The 26,920-nt window shown below is 44.2% G+C and overlaps 1 protein-coding gene across 1 annotated transcript in view; it reads left to right on the forward strand.

The window, feature by feature from the left end:
- Positions 1–26,920, forward strand: part of FCHSD2 (FCH and double SH3 domains 2) — a 212,883-nt gene that overhangs the window by 28,633 nt on the left and 157,330 nt on the right. The window contains exon 2 of the mRNA XM_058185398.1: positions 18,703–18,748. Coding sequence (XP_058041381.1) covers positions 18,703–18,748 — 46 coding nt within the window. The remainder of the gene's footprint in view (positions 1–18,702; positions 18,749–26,920) is intronic.

Below are 26,920 nucleotides of genomic sequence, written 5' to 3' on the forward strand. Positions count from 1 at the left end.
TGGTAATAAAACATCTGCAAGAAAATAATCCATCTCAGAGAGTAACAAGGATCCCTTCTCCTCCTCCTCTTCCTCCTCCTCCACAAACCCCTCCCCTCCTTCAGCCTTGAACCTTACTCGGTCTTCCTTATATAACACTCCTTTGCATAACAGGACGTGAATCAACCCGGCTGGAACGTTTCCTGCGTGGAAGTTGGTTGCATTTGCTCATTGGTAACTCAGCTTGTGAAAACTTGGCATGCGCCCGACTCAGGGCGACCTTTGAAACCTGGAACCGGATAGAAAAGCAAGCAGTTGGCACGCCTTTGCCACGACCCATAAAACGGTTGCAGCAGGCAGCTCTCAAAACTACAGGTAGTCCTCGACTTACGGCCGCAGTTTGAGCCTAAAATACCTTTGCTGAGCAGGACAACTGTTAACTGTTAAAGTTTTTAAGAAGGGGGAGGTGGGGCTTTGTTAAGTGAGCTTTGCCTCATTTTACGGCCTTTCTCGCCACAGTGCTGAAGTCAATCCCTGCACTGTTAAGCGAGTAAGACGGTCCTTAAGTGAATCTGGCTTCCCCTTTCTCTTTGCTTGTCAGAAGGTCGCAAAAGGGGATCACGCGACCCCCCCCGGACGCTACCACCGTCATAAATGTGAGTCAGTCGCCAAGCGTCTGAATTTTGACCATGGGGATGCTGCAATGGTCATAAGTGTGAGAAACGGTCACAAGTCACTTTTTCCAGTCCCGTTGTAACTTCAAACGGTCACTAAATAAACAGGTTGTAAGTCAAGGACTGCCTGTAATAGGCAAAAAATGTGTTGAAGAAACTTTTGTACAGTTGGTCCTTGACTTACAACCACAATGGAGCCCACAATTTCTGTCGTTAAGTGACACATTTGTTAAGTGACTTTTGCCCCATTTTATGACCTTCCTTGCCACTGTTCTTAAGCGAATCGCAAGCAGTTAATAAATTTTTAACACGGTTGTTAAGCAAACCTGGCTTCCCCTTTGACTTTGCATGGCAGAAGGTCGCAAAATGACCCCGGGAAACTGCGACCGTCATCAATACGAGTCACTTCCCAAGTGTCTGGATTTTGATCACGTGACCCTGGGGATGCTGCACTGGTTGTAAGCGTGACAAACGGTCACAAGTCGCATTTTTCAGTGCCGTTGCAACTTTGAACGGTCACTAAACGAACTGTTGTAAGTCGAGGACTTACCTGTATTGCAAAACACAGCGGGATGGGCCTCTTCTGGACACCAGTGAGCCGCTGCTTTGAGGAGCCTGGAAAAAAATCAGCCTCCCCACAAACGGCTGTGTTTTCTTGGTTATACAGGTAGTTCTCGACTTACAACATTTCGCTTAGTGACTGAAGTTACAACCGCACTGAAAAAAAAAAGTGACTTAGGACCATTTTTTCACGTTTATGACCTTGTGCAGCATCTCCCCAGGGTCATGCGATTTACATTCGGATGCTCGACAACTGACTCACATTTATGACGGTCTCGGCCTCCCCGGGTCACGTGATCCCCTTTCTGTGACCTCGTGACAAGCAAAGTCAACGGGGGGGGGGAGCCAGGTTCACTTCACAACGGGGTGACTGACTCGACAACTGCGGTGTTTCGCTTGACGAACGTGGCAAAGAAAACCGTCAAATGGGGCAAAACTCACTGAGCAGCTTTCTCACTTAGCAACATAAATTGTCGTCGTAAATTGAGGATTACCTGTGCTTCATTTTTTATTTATTTATTTTATTTATTTATTTATTTTGTCACAACAATATATGTAACTATCATACAGAAAGGTTATATAGTATATAAAGGTCTATATGTAGGTATCATACAAAAAGATTATATAGTAAATAAACACATATATGGGTAAATATAAGGAGGTATAAGCATATATATAGGAAGAAGAAAAGAAAAACAATAGGACAGGAACGGTAGGCACGTTTGTGCGCTTATGCACGCCCCTTATGGTCCTCTTAGGAATGGGGTGAGGTCAATAATAGAAAGTTTTTGGATAAAACTTTTAGGATTATGGGAAGAGACCACAGAGTCAGGTAAAGTATTCCAAGCACTGATGATTCTGTTGCAGAAGTCATATTTTCTGCAATCTAGATTAAAGCGGTTGACATTAAGTTTAAATCTATTGGTTGCTCTAGTATTATTGCAATTAAAGCTGAAGTAGTCTTTAACAGGAAGGACATTACAATAGATGATTCTATGAGTTAAGCTTAGGTCTTGTCGAAGGCGACGGAGTTCCAAGTTTTCCAAGCCCAGGATTTCAAGTCTGGTGGGATAAGGTATTTTGTTGTTTTCAGAGGAATGGAGAACTCTTCTTGTAAAATATTTCTGGACACGTTCGATTGTATTGATGTCAGAGATGTGGTGAGGGTTCCAGACAGGCGAGCTGTATTCTAGAATTGGTCTAGCAAATGTTTTATATGCTCTGGTTAGTAGTGTGGTGTTTTTGGAAAAGAAGCTACGCAAGATTAGGTTTACAACTCTTAGAGCCTTTTTGCTATGTAGTTGCAGTGGGCTTTGGCACTGAGATCATTTGACATGAAAACTACAAGGTCTTTAACGGATGGGGTCATCTGTGATTTTCCCGGATCGTGTGTCCTGTGCACCTAGGAAATATGTGTCAAAATTCCCTCCTCAATTCCCAACGGGTGACTGACTCGACAACTGCGGTGTTTCGCTTGACGAACGTGGCAAAGAAAACCGTCAAATGGGGCAGAACTCACTGAGCAGCTTTCTCACTTAGCCACATAAATTGTCGTCGTAAATTGAGGATTACCTGTGCTTCATTTTTTATTTATTTATTTTATTTATTTATTTATTTTGTCACAACAATATATGTAACTATCATACAGAAAGGTTATATAGTATATAAAGGTCTATATGTAGGTATCATACAAAAAGATTATATAGTAAATAAACACATATATGGGTAAATATAAGGAGGTATAAGCATATATATAGGAAGAAGAAAAGAAAAACAATAGGACAGGAACGGTAGGCACGTTTGTGCGCTTATGCACGCCCCTTATGGTCCTCTTAGGAATGGGGTGAGGTCAATAATAGAAAGTTTTTGGATAAAACTTTTAGGATTATGGGAAGAGACCACAGAGTCAGGTAAAGTATTCCAAGCACTGATGATTCTGTTGCAGAAGTCATATTTTCTGCAATCTAGATTAAAGCGGTTGACATTAAGTTTAAATCTATTGGTTGCTCTAGTATTATTGCAATTAAAGCTGAAGTAGTCTTTAACAGGAAGGACATTACAATAGATGATTCTATGAGTTAAACTTAGGTCTTGTCGAAGGCGACGGAGTTCCAAGTTTTCCAAGCCCAGGATTTCAAGTCTGGTGGGATAAGGTATTTTGTTGTTTTCAGAGGCATGGAGAACTCTTCTTGTAAAATATTTCTGGACACGTTCAATTGTATTGATGTCAGAGATGTGGTGAGGGTTCCAGACAGGCGAGCTGTATTCTAGAATTGGTCTAGCAAATGTTTTATAAGCTCTGGTTAGTAGTGTGGTGTTTTTGGAAAAGAAGCTACGCAAGATTAGGTTTACAACTCTTAGAGCCTTTTTTGCTATGTAGTTGCAGTGGGCTTTGGCACTGAGATCATTTGACATGAAAACTACAAGGTCTTTAACGGGATGGGGGTCATCTGTGATTTTCCCGGATCGTGTGTCCTGTGCACCTAGGAAATATGTGTCAAAATTCCCCTCCTCAATTCCCAAGTCCCAGTTTTGACCTTGAAGGAATATATTACCCAAGTCATGTTAAGTCAGGCAAACTCTCCATGCGTAACAAAACGTATTAGATCCTGCAAGTGTTTTCGTCCCTGACGGATAGTGGATCCCTCCTTAAGATGCGCATAATCATACGTATCAAGAGACACAACCGGCAGGATAGAAGGGATATAAAACTTATTTGCGATGGAGGGGCGCTTAGCCTTTGGTCTCCCCTCTTTCAAACCGCTTGCCGGTTCTCTCGTGAATCTGAAAATCCACGCGGTCTCAAAATATGAATTATGAACCAAGATCAGAAACAGGGCGAGAAATTCTTCTTGGATTTGTAGGTTCTTCAATTCTGGCTTCCCCGAAGAGACAGTGAGCAAAACATGATTATTGGGGCCTCCTTTCGGAAACAAATGATTGGCGCATTCTTTATGAATTTTGTTGTGGTCCGCCAGCAGCCTGCGGAGCTGGCAACAGAGTCGGACAGCGATGAGGCTGAGGAAGAACATGGGCCAGTCCTGGAGGATGGAGAAGGCTCGGATGAGGGCTCTGTGTTGGAGGCTGAGGTGGGGCCAGGGCCATCAGGGAGTGATGTGCAGAGTCCGGAGCCTCCAGAGGCTGACAGTAGTGAGGCAGAGGAACAGGAGGAGCCTGTTCCTAACTCACGGATGAGAAGAGCTGCCAGAAGGCAAGAGCAGCTCAAGCAAAGAAGACGACTCAGGAGTAGGGCCAAGAGATGATTGGCCCCTCCCATAAGGCTTAAAAGACCAGCAATGGTGTTTGGGCTCTTTGCCGGAAAACAACGTTGATAGCCTTGCTCTTTATCTTGCTGCATTTATTTCTTGTCGGCGTCTTCTGCTTTTGAACTTTTGCCAAGAAAAGCCTTTGGCAGTTTGTCTAATTAAGACCAAGGTTGGTGATAAATCTGAAGAATTGTGTTAGGAAGAATTTGTTTTGATTTAGTTTGGACGACTGAGAATGAGTTAATAAAGTCTGTTTGTTTTCGTACTGTTTGCGTCTAATACTACCTACTCGAGCCTGGGTCACAACGAATTTGGTTGTGCGGTTCTCGATCAAAAGTGTCTGCGAACAGGGCACATTAAGGGAAAAAGTGAACATGGAGGCATGGAGGATGGTTTTATGTCATCTAATTGCTGTCAACTCTTGGCAATGATGGAGTTACGAAAATTAATTCCAAGGAAATGGGTATATTGGGAAAAGGGCCTCGAACAGGCAGTTTGGTCTAGTGGCGAAGGCACCAAGCTAGTAAGTGGGAGACTGTGATATCTAGTCCCACTTTAAGCATGAGAGCTGACTGCCTCATTTGGGCCAATCACCAGGAGATGGCGAGTTCTAGTCTACTCTGAAGCATGAAAACCAACTGGGTAACTTTGGGCCGAGCACCAGGAGACTGAATTCTGGTGCTGCCTTAGGTATGAAAGCCAGCTAGATAACTTTGGGCTGATCACCAGGAGACTGTGAGTTCTAGTGCTGCCTTAGGTATGAAAGCCAGCTGGATAACTTTGGGCCGATCACCAGGAGACTGAGTTCTAGTGCTGCCTTAGGTATGAAAGCCAGCTGGATAACTTTGGGCTGATCACCAGGAGACTGTGAGTTCTAGTGCTGCCTTAGGTATGAAAGCCAGCTGGATAACTGGGCTGATCACCAGGAGACTGTGAGTTCTAGTGCTGCCTTAGGTATGAAAGCCAGCTGGATAACTTTGGGCCGATCACCAGGAGACTGAGTTCTAGTGCTGCCTTAGGTATGAAAGCCAGCTGGATAACTTTGGGCTGATCACCAGGAGACTGTGAGTTCTAGTGCTGCCTTAGGTATGAAAGCCAGCTGGATAACTGGGCCGATCACCAGGAGACTGTGAGTTCTAGTGCTGTCTTAGGTTATGAAAGCCAGCTGGATGTCTTTGGGCCAGTCCTTCTATGTGAGCCCAACCCACCTCACAGGGTTGTTGTTATGTGGAAAATAGGAGGCAGGAAAAGTACTAGTACTACCTATGCTTGCTGCCCTGTGTTATTCATTAAAATAAACAGATTTTTTTTTAAAAAAAAACCCCACGCATAGACGTTTTCACGGGTGACTTCGGAAATTGGTGCGTGCCAGGTAACGAAAAATGAGATAGTGAGCAAATTCGGGCTTGACGCCGCATATTTTTCCCAATCCCCGAACATTTCGGCGCTGTGCCTGTGTGTTTGGAACTGACTCACGCAAACCATCAAGTGTCGAATAGCCATGTGTGAACCAATCCTAGCTGAAGTCGAAACCCGATGCCCCTGTTAAAATTAGAATTGCTGCTGGCTGCTGCGGTCCTGGGATGTGCGGATGCATGAGATGCTTCTTGCCGTCTTAATGCCAGGTGTGACCCCAGGCTGGGAAGGGCTGGGTTTTGCAACCTTAGAAGAGACAGTGGACTTCAACGCCCAGAATCCCCACCCACCCCCAAGCCACAGGAAGCCCCGTTAATGCATTTTGTGGGGCTTGTTCCTAAACGAGCCTAAAACCGGTGCTTCGGTTTTGCAAGGGCCAGGTAGTCCCTGACTTAACAAGCAATCGTTTATTTGGTCGCTGGGCAACTGGATTTGGCTCATTGGATTCCCCTTTTGCGACCTTCTGGCCAGCAAACTCAATGGGGAAGTCCCGATCGCTTAAGAACTGTGTTACTGATTTGACAGTTGCACCAAGCTCAGAGAGCATCAAGGAGCCACAGTCCTTCCCCTGCCCCTCCTCCTCCTCCACAAACCTTAACTCCTTGTAGCATTGATGATGGGTCATGAAACATCTGCCAGAAAACAACCCAGCTCAGAGAGCATCAAGGACCCCACAGTTCTCCTCCTCCTCCTCCTCCTCCTCCTCCTCCTCCTCCTCCTCCTCCTCCTCCTCCTCCTCCTCCTCCTCCTCCTCCTCCTCCTCCATCATAAACCCTCCTTCCTTCTAGCACTGATGATGTTACCTAGTTTGGGTAGTGAAACGTCGGCAAGAAAACAACCAGGCTCGGAGAGCAACAAGGACCAAGCAACAATTCAACCTTGAGTTACAGATATTCTTTCTATCCATATCCTGCTCTCTTTGACCCTTGTTCTCAAAGCTTAGCCAGTACATGGATATTTGCAATGCAGACAGACTAAATATCTTGTCTGTGTAAGGAAATGAGATACAGCTTGGCCAAGTGACATCGCTCCATATGCAATATTAGAATATGGAGCAAAATATCCCCCCCTCTCTCTTTCTCTTCTTTCTTTCTCTATATAAGTCCAAGTGCTATTGCCCTACCTTCCTTCTCTCCTTCCTTCCTTCCTTTCCTCTCTCCCTCCCTTCTTCTTTCCTTCCTTTCCTCCCTGCCTCTTTCCCTCCCTCTCTGCCATCTCCTTCCTTTCCTCCCTCTTTCTTTCTTCCTTTCCTTCCTCCGTCTTTCCCTCCCTCTCTGCCATCTCCTTCCTTCCTTCTCCTTTTCCTCCTCCTCCTCCTCCTCCTTCTCCTTCTCCTTCTTCTTCTTCTCCATTCTCCTTCCTTCCTTCTTACCCCATTCTTCTTCCTCCCTCCCTCCCTCCCTTCTTCCTTCCTCCTCTTTTCTCTTTCCCTTCTTTCCTTCTCTTCCCTTATTATGTTTCAAGCGCATCTCAAGATGGCAAACATATCCAACACACCTTCCTCCTCCTATTTTCCCCCACCACAAGAACCCTGTGAGGTGGCTTGGGCCGAGAGAGAAGGACTGGCCCAAAATTACCCAGCTGGCTTTCGTGGCTAAGGCGGGACTAGAACTCGTCAATCTCCTGCTTTCTAGTCTGATAACTTAACCACTGACTAGACCAAACTCCAGAACTTGTGATCGTCACTAAGTCTGTATCGTTGACTTTGGTAGATAAGAGGTTTTTTTATATATATAGTTAGTAAGTATGATTAATTGCTCCAAAGTACATTGTTTACCTACCTTTGAATTGGAATCCTGTGAGAGTCAATAGAAACAGGTTATACTGGCAAATCAGCCAAATGGATATTTTCCTGTTCAGGGAATCTGGAGGCATTTAGTTTACTGGATGTTCACAATTCCTGATTGCTTATTTGTTCCCTATGACTATCATTAAGTGTCGTACCTTATGATTCTTGATGAAGGTATATTTTCTTTTATGTACACTGAGAGCATATGCACCCAGACAAATTCCTTGTGTGTCCAATCACACTTGGCCAATAAAAATTCTATTCTATTCTATTCTATTCTATTCTATTCTATTCTATTCTATTCTATTCTATTCTGTTCTAATTCCATTCTTCTCTTCTCTTCTTTTCTCTTCTCATTTTAATTCCATTCCATTCCATTCCATTCTTTTCTTTTCTTTTCTTCTATTCTATTCCTATTCTATTCTATTCTATTCTGTTCTAATTCCATTCTTCTCTTCTCTTCTCTTCTCTTCTCTTCTCTTCTCTTCTCTTCTCTTCTCTTCTCATTCTAATTCTAATTCTAATTCCATTCTTCTTTTCTCTTCTAATTCCATTCCATTCTTTTCTTTTCTTCTATTCTACTCTACTCTACTCTACTCTACTCTATTCTCAATCTGGGCAACCTAGAGAATTTGCAAACGTCAACTCAGAATAACATTATTATTGTTGAACGTTACTTATTCCGATATAAGTTGATACTTTGTGATAATTTGCTAATTGGGGACACCATTCAGCCACCATGATTACTATGTGCTGGGTATGTTTTGATGAGAAGCAACCTAGAGACAAGATCGATTGGGAGGGGGGGGTTGCAGGAAGAGAGGGTTGTATTGACAAAACTGTTCAATTGCAAAAGGCAGCCTGACTAGGAACGGCTGACATTCTGCCACGATATCACCACATCTGGCTATCCCGGGTCTTCGTAAGGTAAAGGTAAAGGTTCCCCTCGCACATATGTGCTAGTCGTTCCTGACTCTAGGGGGCGGTGCTCATCTCCGTTTCAAAGCCGAAGAGCCAGCGCTGTCCGAAGACGTCTCCGTGGTCATGTGGCCGGCATGACTCAACGCCAAAGGCACACGGAACGCTGTTCCCTTCCCACCAAAGGTGGTTCCTATTTTTTCTACTTGCATTTTTTACCTGCTTTCGAATTGCTAGGTTGGCAGAAGCTGGGACAAGTAACGGGAGCTCACCCCGTTATGCAGCACTAGGGATTCGAACCGCTGAACTGTCGACCTGTCGATCGACAAGCTCAGCATCTTAGCCACTGAGCCACCGCGTCCCAGGTCCTTGGGAAGGACCCAATAGGCGGATCAATTGCCAGATGCAGTCTAATTTTTGCAGTAGTGTCGCATATCTATAATTTGGGCGTAGGATGAGGGTGGCGGTTCGTTCTCCGAGATCATGGGATGGTTTCTGAGCATTTCATTACCTGGCTAGGTAACATCTTCAAGGGAGTTTAAGGGGGGTGTCAGTGTCGGCGTTCTGCTTATAAAAGCTTCATGTGGTCGGTGGGTCTCGTGATGGGTGAGGGTCACAGCAGGCCAGGCTCTTGCGATGGGCCGTGAGCGTGAGAAATGGTCATCAGTCACTTTTTTCTAGTGCTGTTGTAACTTGGAACATTCACTAAATGAATGGTTGCAAGTCGAGGACTGTACCTGTGTGCTGAATGACTGCTAAGTGACTGGTCGCAAGTGGAGAATTGCCTGCATATGTTTTGGGAAGCTAGCAGGTGTGGTGTGAGTGCTTTTTAAATAAGTGGACTACTTGTGGATCAGGGGTCTCCAACCTTGGTCCCTTTAAGACTGGTGGACTTCAACTCCCAGAGTCCCTCTGGCTGAGGAACTCTGGGAGTTGAAGTCCATAAGTCTTAAAGGGACCAAGGTTGGAGACTCCTGTTGTGGATGATGCATTTGGGAAGATGGTCAGAACAATCATTTGGGAAGAATAAGAGAGTTGGAAGGGACCTTGGAGGTCTTCTAGTCCAGCCCCTTGCTCAATCAGGATGCGTGTAGAGAGGCCATTAAGGAAGCGGAAAGAATTGAGAAAAGCTTCAACCCTGACCGAGATTCTTTTTTTTTTTATTCAACAGCAAAATTAATCATCTTGTTATTTATTTTAAAAATAGCATTAGGGTGCTCAAGTCATAGCTCAGAGGTTCCCTTTTTTTTGATGATTAATTCTCAGTTTGCTTCTCTCCATTGTGGTTGCATCTCGTTTTTTGTCAGGGGTGAGAGAAGATTTAAATATATTTGCGAGTATCCCGTGGCTTACGACAGTTCATTTAGCGACCGAGTTACAACGGCACTGGGGAAAAAAGCGACTTACGACCGTTTTCCACACTTAACGACGGTTGCGGCATCCCGATAAAAACTAAGCCACGTGGCAGCGGACTCATATTTATGACGGTCGCAGTGTCCCGGGATCACATGATCCCTTTTGTGACCTTTTGACAAGCAAAGTCAACGGGGAAGCCGGGATTCACTTAAGAACTATGTTGTTAACAGCTGCAGTGATTCACTTAACGAATGTATCAAGAAAGGTCATAAAATGGGGCAACACTTGTGGTTGTAAGTCAGGGACTACCTGTTACTTGTTTGCTTTACTGTTATTTATGGGTTATTTTACCCACTTAAACCACCTATCCCTGGTACGCATAAAAATTAAAACCCTGATGGGATGATTAAAGCAAAGAAAATTGTACAAGAATTTCCATCGCTAAGCAAGGCAGCTGAGTCACACCTGATTCTATCTGAGTGGCTGTGGATGCCGGCACCCCGGTACAGTCAGCTGCAGATGTGGCTGTCTATCGGGGGCGAGTCATTGGCCCCAATGGAGAGGGTGCGCAACTTGGGCGTTCTCCTGGATGGACGGCTGTCCTTTGATGAACATCTGGTGGCCGTCTCCAGGAGAGCTTTTTACCAGGTTCGCCTGGTCCGCCAGTTGCGCCCCTTCCTAGACCGGGATGCCCTATGCACGGTCACTCATGCTCTCGTGACATCTCGCCTGGATTACTGCAATGCTCTCTACATGGGGCTTCCCTTGAAGAGCACCCGGAGGCTCCAGTTAGTCCAGAATGCGGCTGCGCGGGTGATAGAGGGAGCCCCTCGTGGCTCCCTTGTGACACCACTCCTGCGCAGACTGCTCTGGCTACCTGTGGCCTTTCGGGTGCGCTTCAAGGTTTTGGTAACTATTTTCAAAGCGCTCCATGGCTTAGGGCCGGGTTACCTACGGGACCGTCTGCTGCCACCGATTGCCTCCCACCGACCCGTGCGCTCTCACAGGGAGGGACTCCTCAGGGTGCCGTCAGCCAGGCAGTGCCGACTGGCGACACCCAGGGGAAGGGCCTTCTCTGTGGGGGCTCCCACCCTCTGGAATGAACTTCCCCCAGGACTCCATCAACTTCCTGACCTTCGAACCTTTCTCCGCAAGCTTAAGACACATTTATTTATCTGCGCAGGATTGGACTAGAATTTTAATTTTAAATTTAGTTTTTAACGGGGTTTTATTATTTTAATTTTAATTTTAAATTCGGCCTTATTCAATAAGTTTTTTAATTAGTGTTTTATCTTGTATTAATATTTGTGTTTTTATCAGGCTGTAAACCGCCCTGAGTCCTTCGGGAGATAGGGCGGTATAAAAATGTGATTAAATAAATAAATAAATAAATAAATAAATAAATAGGTAAAACGAGGACCCAGATTGTTGGGGGCAATAAGTTGACTTTGTATATAATATACAAATGGATGAAGACTATTGCTTGACACAGTGTAAGCCGCCCTGAGTCTTCGGAGAAGGGCGGGATATAAATGCAAATTAAAAAAAAAAAAGTAGCAATCATTACGTTCTCCGTGTGGTCCACCTCTTGTAAGAAGAAACACGTGTGTTAAGATTGAGATCTTTGTGGAAACGTGATTTAGAAGACTGAATGACAGAATATAATAGAGTTGGAAGGGACCTTGGAGGTCTTCTAGCCCAACCCCCTGGGCTTTTCAGGCAGGAAACCCTACACCACTTCAGATAAATGGCTGTCCAGTCTCTTCTTAAAAACTTCCAGTATTGGAGCATTCACAACTTTTGCAGGCAAGTCGTTCCACTTATTAATTCTGTCAGGAAATTTCTCCTTAGTTCTAGGTTGCTTCTTTCTTTGATCAGTTTCCACCCATTGCTTCTTGTTCTACCCTCAGGTGCTTTGGAGAATAGCTTGACTCCCTCTTCTTTGGGGCAGCCCCTGAGATATTGGAAGACTGTTATTATGTCTCCCCTAGTCCTTCTTTTTATTAAACGAGACATACCCAGTTCCTGCAACCGTTCTTCATATGTTTCAGTCTCCAGCAACAGAACAGAACAGAACAGCATTCTTTAATGGCCAAGTGTGATTGGGCACACAAGGAATTTGTCCGTGGTGCATATGCTCTCAGTGTACATAAAACAGGGTACATAATCCTCTTTCTTGCTCTTCTCTGCATTCTTTCTAGAGTCTGAACGTCTTTTTTTTACACGGTGGTGACCAAAACTGGATGCCGTACTCAAGTGTGGCCCAGGGGTGGGCTTCAACATTTTTTAGCAAGGGCTTCTCTGCCCACTTGCTGGGTGGGCGTCGCTCTGTTAATGCAGCCTAGAACTGCCTTGGCTTCCCTTCGTAACAGAATGAAAATGTCAGAGGAGAAAGACATTTTTCTACCCGGTCTTCCTTTACAGCAAATATTAAGTTTGAAGGCATGCATATAAAACAGCAGCAATGAATACATGTGTGTAATATCTAACAGATGTTCGGTGCATGTGTATGTATGCGAGCAAGCAGGGCCTTTTTTTCGGATTTTAACGAGTGTTACAGAAGGCTTTTGTTAAATGCATAATGGCAAACATTCCCCCTTTTCAAACAGCGAGCAACAACAAAGAAGGAGAGCGAGCTCTCTGCTTGAATTAAACTTTTAAAATCCGAAATTCTTGACATTGTACAAAATGCGGCCCCGTCAGATTGCTCAAGAAAAGAGTCAATGTTTTAGATCGGTTATTTTATGTTTTTTCCCCCCTCCTCTCCGATCCCTTTTTTTCTCGCCTAGCAAGACGCTCTTGGGAAATCTCGCTTGCTTTAAACTTGGTTTCTCTTGATGTTTCTGTAATAAAGTTGTGATTCTCGTAAAAGGACTCCTGAGGTTAAAAACAGCTTTGTAAATGTGTATTCTAAGAACTGTCGGTAACGCCGCTGGAGGAGGAGAAGAAAAAAACAAAACCCACAAGGACGCAAAAGAACCCCGGGGCTGATGTGCTTTGGCGTCTTTCTTCTCAAATGAAAAGATTGAAATGCCGTCGCTAATCCGGGCTGCCATTAAGGAGCAACTGGGGTTGAAAAGCAAGAGTTAAGAGTTAGTCCTCGACTTACGACCAAGTTGGGACCAGAATTTTCCATTGCTAAGCAAGGCGGTTGCTAAGTGAATCACGTCAAATATCACAAGCTTTTTTTTTTTTTTTTTTTTTGCCACAGTGGTTAAATGAATCACTTCAGTTCTTAACTGAATCGCGCAGTCATTAAACAGATCTGGCTCCCCCCACCCTCCGTTGACTGGTGTAGAATGCTGGTACAGAATGTTTTTTTTAATTATTTTTTATTTGAATTTATATCCCGCCCTTCTCCGAAGACTCAGGGCAGCTTACACTGTGTTAAGCAATAGTCTTCATCCATTTGTATATTATAGACAAAGTCAACTTATTGCCCCCAACAATCTGGGTCCTCATTTTACCTGCCTTGTAAAGGATGGAAGGCTGAGTCAACCTTGGGCCTGGTGGGACTTGAACCTGCAGTAATTGCAAGCAGCTGTGTTTATAACAGACTGTCTTAGCAGTCTGAGCCACCAGAGGCCCCGTTTTTAAAGGGATTTTTAAATTTTTCTTAGTTTTGGTTCGCTTAAGGCGAAGAAGATGCAGTCTATGTATGGAGGAAATCCTGTTAATTTCTGTTATGTTAAAAAAAAAAAAGAAAATCTACGCGATCACCAAGAGTTGATGGCTAGTAACTGATTTTTGAGAGAAAAGCCCGAATGGTGCCTACTTCCAATCAAAGCTGGTTTGGACAGTCTTTGTTTTTTTTAAAAAGTTTGTTACCCTATTTTATGCCAGAAGCACAAGCATGGCTGCAGAGCAGAATTTAAGACATGACCACGCCCATAAAATACACTTTCCAAGGTTGCAAATGATTCTTAAAGCAGAGTAATCTGGGTTTTTTTTGAAGTGTGGTGTGGCTTATTGTAGAATAAAATAATAATAGAGTTGGAAGGGACCTGAGAGGTCTTCTAGTCCAACCCCCTGCTCAAGTAGAAGACTCCATACCACTTCAGACAAATGGTTTTGTTTTGTTTTGTTTTTTATTTGCATTTATATCCCGCCCTTCTCCGAAGACTCAGGGCGGCTTACACTATGTCAAGCAATAGTCTTCATCCATTTGTATATTATATACAAAGTCAGCTTTTTATTGCTCCCAACAATCTGGGTCCTCATTTTACCTACCTTATAAAGGATGGAAGGCTGAGTCAACCTTGGGCCTGGTGGGACTAGAACCTGCAGTAATTGCAAGCAGCTGTGTTAATAACAGACTGTCTTAGTCTGTTGAGCCACCAGAGGCCCCAGTCGTCTAGTCTCTTGTTAAAAGCCTCCAATGATGGAGCTCCTACAACTTGTGGAGACATTCCATTGGTTGATTCCTCACTATTAGGAAATTTCCCCTTAGTTCTAGGTTGCTTCTCTCCTTGGTTGGTTTCCACCCATTGCTTCTGGTCTTGCCTTTTGGTGCTTTGAAAAATAATTTGACCACCTCTTCTTTGAAGGAGCCTCTCGAATATTGGAAGACTACTTTTTTTTTTATTTGCATTTATATCCCGCCCTTCTCCGAAGACTCAGGGCGGCTTACACTGTGTCAAGCAATAATCGTCATCCATTTGTATATTATAGACCAGGGGTGTCCAAACTTGGTCCTTTGCTTTACTTCAACTCCCAGAGTCCTCAGCCAGCAAAGCTGGCTGAGGAACTCTGGGAGTTGAAGTCCAAAAGTCTTAAAGACCAAGTTTGACAATAATTATATACAAAGTCAGCTTTTTATTGCTCCCAACAATCTGGGTCCTCATTTTACCTACCTTATAAAGGATGGAAGGCTGAGTCAACCTTGGGCCTGGTGGGACTAGAACCTGCAGTAATTGCAAGCAGCTGCTATTAATAACAGACTGTCTTAGCAGTCTGAGCCACCAGAGGCCCCAGTCGTCTAGTCTCTTGTTAAAAGCCTCCAATGATGGAGCTCCTACAACTTGTGGAGACATTCCATTGGTTGATTCCTCACTATTAGGAAATTTCCCCTTAGTTCTAGGTTGCTTCTCTCCCTGGTTGGTTTCCACCCATTGCTTCTGGTCTTGCCTTTTGGTGCTTTGAAAAATAATTTGACCACCTCTTCTTTGAAGGAGCCTCTCGAATATTGGAAGACTACTTTTTTTTTTATTTGCATTTATATCCCGCCCTTCTCCGAAGACTCAGGGCGGCTTACACTGTGTTAAGCAATAGTCTTCATCCATTTGTATATTATAGACCAGGGGTGTCCAAACTTGGTCCCTTTAAGACTTTTGGACTTCAACTCCCAGAGTCCCTCAGCCAGCAAAGCTGGCTGAGGAACTCTGGGAGTTGAAGTCCAAAAGTCTTAAAGGGACCAAGTTTGGACACCCCTGTTATAGACAAAGTCAACTTTTATTGCCTCCAACAATCTGGGTCCTCATTTTACCTACCTTATAAAGGATGGAAGGCTGAGTCAACCTTGGGCCTGGTGGGGCTTGAACTTGCAGTAATTGCAAGCAGCTGCTGTTAATAACAGACAGATTTAGTCCTAGTCCTTCTTTTCTTTAGACTAGACATGCCCAATTCCTGCAACCGTCCTTCGTATGTTTTATCCTCCAGACCTCTTAAATCCTCTTCGTTCTTCTTTTCAGCACTTTTTCCAGAGTTTCAGCGTCTTTTTCATAATGTGGTGACCAAAACTGGATGCAGTATTCCAGGTGTGGCCTTACTAAGGCTTTGTAAAGCGGTACTAGAACTTCACGTGATCTTGACTCTGTCCCTCTTATTAATGCAGCCTAGGATTGCATTGGCTTTTTTGGCCGCTGCAGAACACGGCTAGCTCTAATGATTTGTCCAATAGGACACCGAGATCCCTCTCACAGTTACTGGCATTAAGCCAAGTTTCACCTAGTTTGCACCTTTACGGTTGGTTTTTCTTGCCTACCTGTAAAACCTTTTTATCTACCCGGAATTTCCTTTTGATTAGCTAGCATTTTATTATTCTACACTTAATGACTAATAAGCGAAAACTGCCATTTGGCTGGAGATGGGTTTTGATTTAAGTGGTGAAATCCAATTTTTTTTTTTACTGCTGGTTCTGTGGTGTGAGCATGGCAGGGGAAGGATACTGCAAAATCTCCATTCCCTCCCCATTCCTGGGGGAGGGATATTGCAAAATCCCCATTTCCTCCCCACTCCTGGGGGAGGGATACTGCAAAGTCTCCATTCCCACCCTACTCCAGAGGAAGGATACTGCAAAATCCCCATTCCCATCCTACTCCTGGGGGAAGGATATTGCAAAATCTCCATTCCCACCCCACTCCTGGCGGAAGGATATTGCAAAATCCCCATTTCCTCCCCACTCCTGGGGGAGGGATACTGCAAAGTCTCAATTCCCACCCTACTCCAGAGGAAGGATACTGCAAAATCCCCATTCCCATCCTACTCCTGGGGGAAGGATATTGCAAAATCTCCATTCCCACCCCACTCCAGGGGAAGGATATTGCAAAATCCCCATTTCCTCCCCACTCCCGGGGGGAGGGATATTGCAAAGTCTCCATTCCCACCCTACTCCAGAGGAAGGATACTGCAAAATCCCCATTCCCATCCTACTCCTGGGAGAAGGATACTGCAAAATCTCCATTCCCACCCCACTCCAGGGGGAAGGATATTGCAAAATCCCCATTTCCTCCCCACTCCTGGGGGAGGGATATTGCAAAGTCTCCATTCCCACCCTACTCCAGAGGAAGGATACTGCAAAATCCCCATTCCCATCCTACTTCTGGGGGGAAGGATATTGCAAAATCCCCATTCCCACCCTACTCTGGGGCCAGCCAGAGGCGGTATTTTGATTAGTTCTCCGAACTGCTCAAAATTTCCGCTACCGGTTCTCCAGAACCTGTTGGATTTCAACCCCCGATTTAACCTGTGGTACTGAACCGTTCACACCTGCAGTGATTGGCAGCCACAGCAAAATACAGTAACCCAGAGAAGGAAACGGGGACGGGATATTAAGATTTTGGGGGAAATCCCAAAAGATGCATTGAACACTTCACAGCCCCCTTTTCGTGGTTGCGCATTCCTTGTGTGGTGAACAAATGTACACCACGCTGCCTTGAGTCAATAATTCTAGAATCACCTTTGGTCAACACGTAGGTAATGATTTCCAGTGTTAACCACTAAATACACACGGAATTTTCCTTTCTGTTCCCTTTATTAAAATCAGAAGTACCAGAAATAGCCTGCATTGTTTGAGCCTAAATCCCTAACTGGATGCTGACTCCAGTCTTCTATAACCGAGATATTGATGGGGTCCTTGTTGCTCTCTCTGAGCTTGGTTGTTTTCTTGCAGATGTTTCATTACTCAAGCTAGAGAACATCATCAGTGGGAGGAGGAGGAGGAGGAGGGATCCTTGTTACTCTCTGAGATGGATTATTTTCTTGCAGATGTTTTATTACCAAACTAGGTAACATCATCCGTGCTAGAAGGGAGTGGGGCTTGTGCTCTGTTTATATATTACTGGTGCTCCTTGTGAGAGTGTCCTTGGTTGTTTCTTGTGGTGGTTCTTGGTGGTCCCTTATGTAGGTGGTCCCTATATAAACAGAGAGCAGTCCTCCTCTTCCTCCCTGCAAACCCCTCTCCCTTCTAGAATTGATGATGTTACCTAGTTGGGTAATGAAACATCTGCAAGAAAGCAACCCAGCTCAGAGAGCACCAAGGACCCCACAGTCCTTGTCCTTCTCCTCCTCCTCTTTCTCTTTCTCTTCCTCCACTCCACTTCCTCTTTCTCCACTCTGCAAATCCCACTCCCTCCGAGCACTGATAATGTTACCTAGTTGGGTAATAGAACTTAGAGAAGACTCAGAATAAAAGTGACAATAGTCACTTTAAATGCACACTAATTGGCATACATTAAAATGAAATTTCATTGCGTGCAGCTCTCGAAAGAGTCACCACCTCCAATATACATTATGGTACATAAACATGACAAAGATGGATGGATGGATGGATGGATGGATGGATGAATACGATAGATAGATAGATATGCATATACCCATATACTCACATTTATGACACAGAGAAACAAGACAGTCTAGTTTGGATGTATAAATGTCCATGGTGAAAAAAATGAATCTTGCGAGGGATTCCCTTCAAGCACTGATGATGTTACCTACCTGGGTCATGAAACATCTGCAGGAAAACAACCAAACTCAGAGAGCACCAAGGAGCCCTGATTTCAACCCCAAGCTGCAAATATTTTCTCCTATCAGTGCAAAATATCTGTGCGAGGGCAACACAAAGATAGTGTAGTTTGTGGGGATGAATGTAAAAAGACAGCCACGTGCCTGAGTTTTGCCTCTCTGGAGAGCTCTCATTAATTCATTTCAAACTGATTGAATGTGTTACCTATTGGGCACACCTGCTTAAAACTGGAGATTGGAACTGTCATTTTGGAAGAAAAAGAAAAAAAACAGGAGTTCCCAAACTCATCCATGGAACGTTGGCCAGTTGCTAAGCCACCACTGATGACCCATTGAGCTGTTTTCTCTTGAATTCGTTTCTTATTTCCGTCCGTCCGCCCGAGCCAATTTGCAGCGATCGAACCGGACTTAATGATGGACTGTTGTGTTTTCGATCTTCCGGCTTTGGCCTGTGATTTTTAACGACATTTTCTCTCCCCCCCACCTCTTGTCTTTGCTGTAGGACGTTCAGCCAGAAGAAAGCAGCGATAGAGAGAGAATACGCACAGGTAAGGAACAAAATATTGTAACTGGTTGTCGAAGCGTTTTTGCAGTCTCTTCGTTGTAGACTTCCCTGCCTTTAGAAACTTGCTGTTGGCATTAAATTCATGGCCTGCTGCAGGTAATCCTCGACTTACAGCCACCCATTCATCAAATGTTTAAAGTTAACAACACTGAAAAAACTGGTCCTCGCTCTTACGACAGTCACAGCTTTCCCCAAGGTCACGTGGTCAGAATTCGGGCCCAACATGGCAGCCGGTTTCTGACCAATAGGGGAAGCCAGATTTGCTTAACAACCATTGGTTCACGTAACAACCAGGGCGATTCGCTTAGCAGCTATGGCAAAAGAGGTTGCAAAATTGGGCATGGCTCCCTTAACAATTGTCTCGCTAAACGTTGGACATTCCGTTCCCAGTTGTGGTCATAAGTCGAGGACTACCTGTACTGTAAATGGGGGTGTCTCCAAATTGAGTGAAATTCCTATCTTAACTTCCTCGCAATTAAGTTACTCTGTCATGTTTCTCACAGTGGGGCATACAGGAACTTGCTGGGGCCCAGAATATTACTGATTATTGTTCCCTCTTGCAGAGAGATTCACTGGCTTTGATCTGGACAAGGAGTCTCCAAACTTGGTCACTTTAAGACTTGTGGACTTCTACTCCCAGAATAGTCCACAAGTTTTAACATTGTGAAGTTTGGAGACCATTGATCTAGCCCAGGGGTGACCTGTGGACTTCAACTCCCAGAATCCCTGAGCTAGCATGGGGAACTGTGGCCCCTTTATGACTCGTGGACTTCAACTCCCAGAATTCCTGAGCCAGCATGGGGAACTGTGGCCCCTTTATGATTCGTGGACTCCAACTCCCAGAATTCCTGAGCCAGCGTGGAGAACTGTGGCCCCTTTATGACTCTTGGACTTCAACTCCCAGAATTCCTGAGCAAGCATGGGGAACTATGGCCTTTTTATGACTCATGGACTCTAACTCCCAGAATTCCTGAGCCAGCATGGGGAACTGTGGCCCCTTTATGACTCGTGGACTCCAACTCCCAGAATCCCTGAGCCAGCATGGGGAACTATGGCCCCTTTATGACTTGTGGACTTCAACTCCCAGAATCCCTGAGCCAGCATGGGGAACTATGGCCCTTTTATGACTTGTGGACTTCAACTCCCAGAATCCCTCAGCCAGCATGGGGAACTGTGGTCCCTTTATGACTTGTGGACTTCAACTCCCAGAATCCCTCAGCCAGCATGGGGAACTATGGCCTTTTTATGACTCGTGGACTTCAACTCCCAGAATCCCTCAGCCAGCATGGGGAACTGTGGCCCCTTTATGACTTCTGGACTCCAACTCCCAGAATTCCTGAGCCAGCATGGGGAACTATGGCCCCTTTATGACTTCTGGACTTCAACTCCCAGAATCCCTGAGCCAGCATGGGGAACTGTGGCCCCTTTATGACTCTTGGACTTCAACTCTCAGAATCCCTGAGCCAGCATGGGGAACTATGGCCTTTTTATGACTTCTGGACTTCAACTCTCAGAATTCCAGAGCCAGCATGGGGAACTATGGCCCTTTTATGACTCGTGGACTCCAACTCCCAGAATCCCTGAGCCAGCATGGGGAACTAGGGCCCTTTTATGACTCGTGGACTCCAACTCCCAGAATCCCTCAGCCAGCATGGGGAACTAGGGCCCTTTTATGACTCGTGGACTCCAACTCCCAGAATCCCTCAGCCAGCATGGGGAACTATGGCCCCTTTATGATTTATAGACTTCTGCCAAATCTATTGTATTTCTTTTGTGGTTTCCCTCCTCCTTTCTAACAGTCTCCCAATTGTCAATTTTTTCAAAATCTTTTTTTTTTTTTGGTTAACCCTCTTTTCTTAAGGCAGAAGAAATGTACGATTTTGTTTTAAGAACAAAAAAATAAGTGCTAGTTTTCGGAGAAAAAAAAGGGGGGGGAAAGGGAATGTTGGAAGTCACAAACCTTGACAAAATAAACCATCATCTTGTTTGAACACTAGCTCAAGATTTGCAAAACAATAAAATAAAATCCATCATTCACGATCTCGCCTGTAAGACAGGAATCACAGTCTGATGAAATCTGTTGGTTTAGAAGGACATGTTTGTCAATTTTGATGAAGGATGACTCTAGGTAGTTCTTTTTTTTTTTTTTATTCAAAAGGTTTTACAGAAAATTTCCCCCCCCTTTCCCCCCCTCCCCTCCCGAACGAGCACAAGGTATAGTTAAAAATAAAACAAACATATGCTAAAAAATTTCCATCCCAACTTAATTATACCTCTACAATCATCAATTCCTAACTTCCCCCGAAAACAATCAAAAATAATACATCATAATCATTCAAAAACAGTCTGATAACTCTTAGTCTGATATCTACGTTGAATATAGTCAATCCATTTTTTCCATTCCTTTAAGTATCTTTCTTGTGTATTGTCTTTCAAAAAGGCTGATATCTTCGCCATCTCAGCCAAATTGGCAACCTTCAATATCCATTCTTCTATTGTAGGTACTTCTTTTTTCTTCCAGTATTGTCCTATTAGTAATCTTGCTGCTGTTATTAGATTTAAAATCAATTTAGTCTCAATTACTGTACAGTCCGTAATAATTCCCAACAGAAAAAATTGCGGCAGGAGACTCTAGGTAGTTCTTGATCTGTTTCGGTTCCAAGCCAGGAGAAAGATACTGGAAACATGGAAGCCGATTGGAAAGATGGTTTAATAAAGCAGCTGACCACATGGGTTCTGGGCAGCTGACCACATGGAGTTGAGAGTGGGGGGTATTTTTACAATACCTTCTCTGGGGCTTTGCACTTGAACTTCCTGTTCCTGTTCCTGAACACTTATTCTATTGGCTGTGGCCAGACTCCCAATGGGCCATGTAGGGGTCATGTTTGTCTGAGCTAAGTTTGGTTGAAGTTTGGACTGCTGATGCAATGAAGAGGCTTTGGGCAATTTCTATGGTGACTGAGGGTTAATCCTACCTTTGTTAGATCTTGGATGAGGGTATTTGCTTATGAATAGAGCTATCTATCTCTTTATCTCTTAAGTGCTGACATCGGCTGTAGGGTATTAAGAAAGGTGGGGGCTGCTTTCCAAGATCCTGTCTCTCCATTTCTCATCCAGGGAAATATAATATTCTGCCTTTTCAATATTTCTCAAAATATTTCATTCTTCTAGGAGACGGGTGGGTGCTAACTTTCTACATTGACTTATGATCACTAACGAGCTCAACGTTTCCGTTGCTAAGTGAGACAGTTTTAAGTGAATTTTGCCCCATTTTATGACCTTCCTTGCCACCGTTGTTAAGTGAATCATGCAGTGGTTAAGTTAGTCACACGGTTGTTAAGTGAATCTGGCTTCCCTCATTGTCAGAAGGTCGCAAAAGGGGATCACGTGACTCTGGGACACTGCGACCGTCATAAATCTGAGTCAGTTGCCGAGTTCAATTCAATTTTGAACTGTTGTAAATTGAGGACTTTATGGGTAAAATTGGCTGCCAAGCATCCGAATTTTAATCACGTGACCATAGAGATGCTGTATCGGTCATTAAGTGTGAACAAAGGATTGTAAGTCACTTTCTAAACTTTTTTTTTTGTAAGTTCGAACCGTCACTAAATGAGCAGTTTGTAAGTCGGAGAATTATCCGTACTCCTCAGCCACACCCGTTTGCAAGATTTGGGATCAAAGGGATAATAAATTTGAGCAGGTTCTCTGTAGATGCTGATCTTTCCCGTCATTCTGAATTTAAAATGATGGGGAAAAGAACCTAGGATTGTCCCCGTTTGCGTGCTCTCTGAACCAGGATTGTGAGGGAATCGGGGTTGACTGCTGGGGGTTTGCAGGGGTTCTGGAGAACTTCTCGCTAAGATTCTGTGCAGTTCGGAGAACTCCCAAATTCAGGGGTGAAATGCTCCCGGTTCGGACTGGATCACCTGATCCAGTAGCGATGGAGGTGGGTGGTTCAGAGAACCAGTAGCAAAAATCTCTGCCTATCCCCATGCTGTGTGATCACCAGAGGCTTTTTAAAAAACTTTTAAAAGCATTTTTTTCTTCGGCCGAAAAAATGCTTTTAAAAGTTTTTTTTTTAAAAGCCTCTGATGATCGCGCGGCTCATTTGGGATCGCCAGAGGCTTTTCAAACCTTTTTTTTTTTTACAACCGCTTAGGCTGAAGAGGTTGTAGAAAAATGCTCTTAAAAGAAGAAGAAAAAAAAAGTTGGCCACGCCCACCCAGTCACATTATCCCACCCACCAAGCCACGCCCACAGAACCGCTAGTAACAAATTTTACATTTCACCACTGCCCAAATCCCACTCCTGGCTGGCCCCACCCACCCCGTCCCTCCCGGGAGTCCCCATGCGGCCCGTTTTGGAGGCAGATAAGTGCAGGGCGCACACAGAGGCTCGTGGAGGGTGAAAAACGGGCCTACCGGAAGTTCGGGAAGGCAGGAAACGGGCCCATTTCCAGCCTCCAGAGCAGGGGTCTCCAACCTTGGTCCCTTTAAGACTTGTGGACTTCAACTGGGAGTTGAAGTCCACAAGTCTTAAAGGGACCAAGGTTGGAGACCCCTGCTCCGGAGGACCTCCAGAGCCTGGGCGAGACCATTTTCGCCCTCCCGGAGGCTCAAGAAAAGCCTCCGGAACCCGGGGAGGGCAAAAAGCCCCTCCCCTTGCTGTGATACAGGAGCCTGACTAGGCCACGCCCCCCCATGGCCACACCCACCCAGCAACCGGGCAGAGAACCCCTTGCTAAATTTTTTTGAAGCCCTCCCCTTGAAGGAATTAATATTCCAGATCGGTTGAACGCTAAAATCTCTTTTAAAAAGCTCCTGAGTCACGCACTGAGAATTCGGATTGCTTAAAAAAAACGCTTGTTGGTAATATATCCAAAACCAACACTTGTTGCTCTCTCACTTGTGCGTTGGCCGTCTGTAAAAAAAAAATTCTAAAATTATTGGGCATTTTGGAAGGGATCTCATTGGAGCCTAAGCCTACCACTCAGCTGTATACACAATGGAAGATCGTTACTAAGATAAAGTAGGAACAAAAGAATAGAATAGAATAGAATAGAATTTTTTATTGGCCAAGTGTGATTGGACACACAAAGAATTTGTCTTTCGAATATCCTGTTTTACCAGGCTGCCTGCCTTTTCTTCTAAAGGAGCTCAGACAGTGAGGATCTGACCTTAAGGAGGAATTAATTCATCCGCAAAAAAATATTATTATTATTTTCCAGAGGTCCAGCGAAGATTGTCTATTTTGTTACGGAGGAGACAATAAATTTGAAGGGACTTTTAACAATAACAATAATAATAATAATAATAATAATAATAATAATAATAATAATAATAATAATAATAATAATAATAATAATAATAATAATAATTTAATTTTTATACCGCCCTTCTCTCGAAGGACTCAGGGCGGTTAACAGCCAGATAAAATAACAATCACATACAACACAATAAAATCAGAATTAAAAAAACTTATTCAATTTAGCCTATAATTTAAATATAAAATACATAACATCATAAAACCCCAATTAAAATCCTATTAAAACCCATTTTATGCCATTTTAGCGCATCGGTTTTGGACTTCTTGTTTGAGTCTCTCCTTTTGATTTAAAGTTTGGTTTGGTTTGGTTTTTTTAAATTAGCATGGTGTTGAAAACGGAACTAGGTTTCAAAGAAACACAGGTGGTCCTCGACATAACGACCACAGCTGAGCCCAACATTTCCGTTGCTAAGCGAGACAATTGTTAAGTGTGTTTTGCCCCATTTTACAACATTTCTTGACACATTTGTTACCGGAACCACTGCAGCTGTTAAGTTAGTAAGCTGGTTGTTAAATAGATCTGGCTTCTTCCATGGACTCTGCTTGTCAGAAGGTCGCAAAAGGGGGATCACGTGACCCCGGGACACTGCGACCGTCATAAATAGAAGTCGGTTGCCAAGCATCTGAATTTTGTCTGTAGAGATTCTCGGTCATCGAGGTCATGGTTGACTGCAAATCTCTACAGACTACCCAATTTATTTATTTATTTATTTATTTATATTTATATACCGCCCTATCTCCCTAAGGACTCAGGGCGGTTCACAGGCAGTTAAAACACATATAAATACAGATTAAAAACAACAATTAAAAAACTTATTCTATAGCCAAATTTTTAAAACAATATAAATAATAAAAACCCCTTAAAACCAATTTCTTTAAAATCTAATCCAGTCCCGCGCAGATGAATAGGTGTGTTTTGAGCTCGCGACGAAAGGTTCGGAGGTCCGGAAGTTGGCGAAGTCCTGGAGGGAGTTCGTTCCAGAGGGTGGGAGCCCCCACAGAGAAGGCCCTTCCTGGGTGTCGCCAGGCAGCACTGCCTAGCTGACGGCACCCTGAGGAGTCCCTCCCTGTGAGAGCGCACGGGTCGGTGAGAGGTATTTGGTAGCAGTAGGCGGTCCCGTAAATAGACCGGCCCTATGCCATGGAGCGCTTTAAAGATTGTCACCAGCACCTTGAAGCGCACCCGGAAGGCCACAGGTAGCCAGTGCAGTCTGCACAGGATAGGTGTCACATGGGAGCCACGAGGGGCTCCCTCTATCACCCGCACAGCTGCATTCTGGACTAACTGAAGCCTCTGGATGCCCCTCAAGGGGAGCCCCATGTAGAGAGCATTGCAGTAATCCAGGTGAGACATCACGAGGGCGTGAGTGACCGTGCATAAGGCATCCCGGTCTAGAAAGGGGCGCAACTGGCGCACCAGGCGAACCTGGTGGAAAGCTCTCCTGGAGACGGCCGTCAAATGGTCTTCAAAAGACAGCCGTTCATCCAGGAGAACGCCCAAGTTGCGCACCCTCTCCATCGGGGCCAGTGACTCGCCCCCAACAGTCAGCCGAGGACTCAGCTGACTGTACCAGGATGCCGGCATCCACAGCCACTCTGTCTTGGAGGGATTGAGCTTGAGCCTGTTTCTCCCCATCCAGACCCGTATTTGGGATGAAGACCCTTGGAATGGTTGTGGGAGTAGGGATGGATTTCCAGAGGGGAAAAAATTGCAGATCACAGGATTCATTTGCACCACTCAGGTGACCCTGAGGACGCAGATAAACCTCCAAGTGGCCTCAACTGACCCTCTAACTAAAAGGATGCGAATGACCAGCTGTCTGCAAGGAGCATAAATCTTTCCATTCCTCCACCATCCAGTCAGAGCTGAAGAAGCTTCCTGGATGAGAAGCGAATCATCTTCAAAAGAAAAAAAAACCCAAGAAAGTCCAGTTGCCTCCTGAAAAAACACACCTTTCGGACATCTGAATTTTGATCACGTGACCATGGGGATGCTGTAATGATCATACGTGTGGCTCAAAAAGAGGGCTGTGAAAATATTTGCAGATCCCTCGCATCCTGGACATAAACTGTTTCAACTCCTACCCTCAAAACGACGCTATAGAGCACTGCACACCAGAACAACTAGACACAAGGACAGTTTTTTCCCGAAGGCCATCACTCTGCTAAATAAATAATTCCATCAACACTGTCAAACTATTTACTGAATCTGCACTATTAATCTTCTCATCGTTCCCATCACCAATCTCTTTCCACTTATGACTGTATGACTATAATCTTGTTGCTTGTATCCTTACGATTTACATTGATATTGTTTCCTGATTGCTTAATTGTAGCCTGTGACTATCATTAAGTGTTGTATCTTATGATTCTTGATGAAGGTATCTTTTCTTTTATGTACACTGAGAGCTTATGCACCAAGACAACTTCCTTGTGCGTCCCATCACACTTGGCCAATAAAAAGCTCTATTCTATTCTATTCTATTCTATCTTATCCTATTCTTTATTCTATTCTATTCTATTCTATTCTATTCTATTCTATTCTATTCTATTCTATTCCTCTATTCTATTCTATTCTATTCTATTCTATTCTATTCTATTCTATTCTATTCTATTCTATTCTATTCTATTCTATTCTATTCTATTCCATTCCATTCCATTCCATTCCATTCCATTCCATTCCATTCCATTCCATTCCATTCCATTCCATTCCATCCCATGTTCTGTTCTGTTCTGTTCTGTTCTATTCTGTTCTATTCCTTATTCTGTTTTCTATTCTATTCCATTCCATTCTTCTAAAACTTCTGAGTTTAATAAACTTTGGTCCAGT

This window comes from Ahaetulla prasina, chromosome 5 (assembly GCF_028640845.1).
Source record: "Ahaetulla prasina isolate Xishuangbanna chromosome 5, ASM2864084v1, whole genome shotgun sequence".
Classification (NCBI taxonomy): Eukaryota; Metazoa; Chordata; class Lepidosauria; order Squamata; family Colubridae; genus Ahaetulla; species Ahaetulla prasina.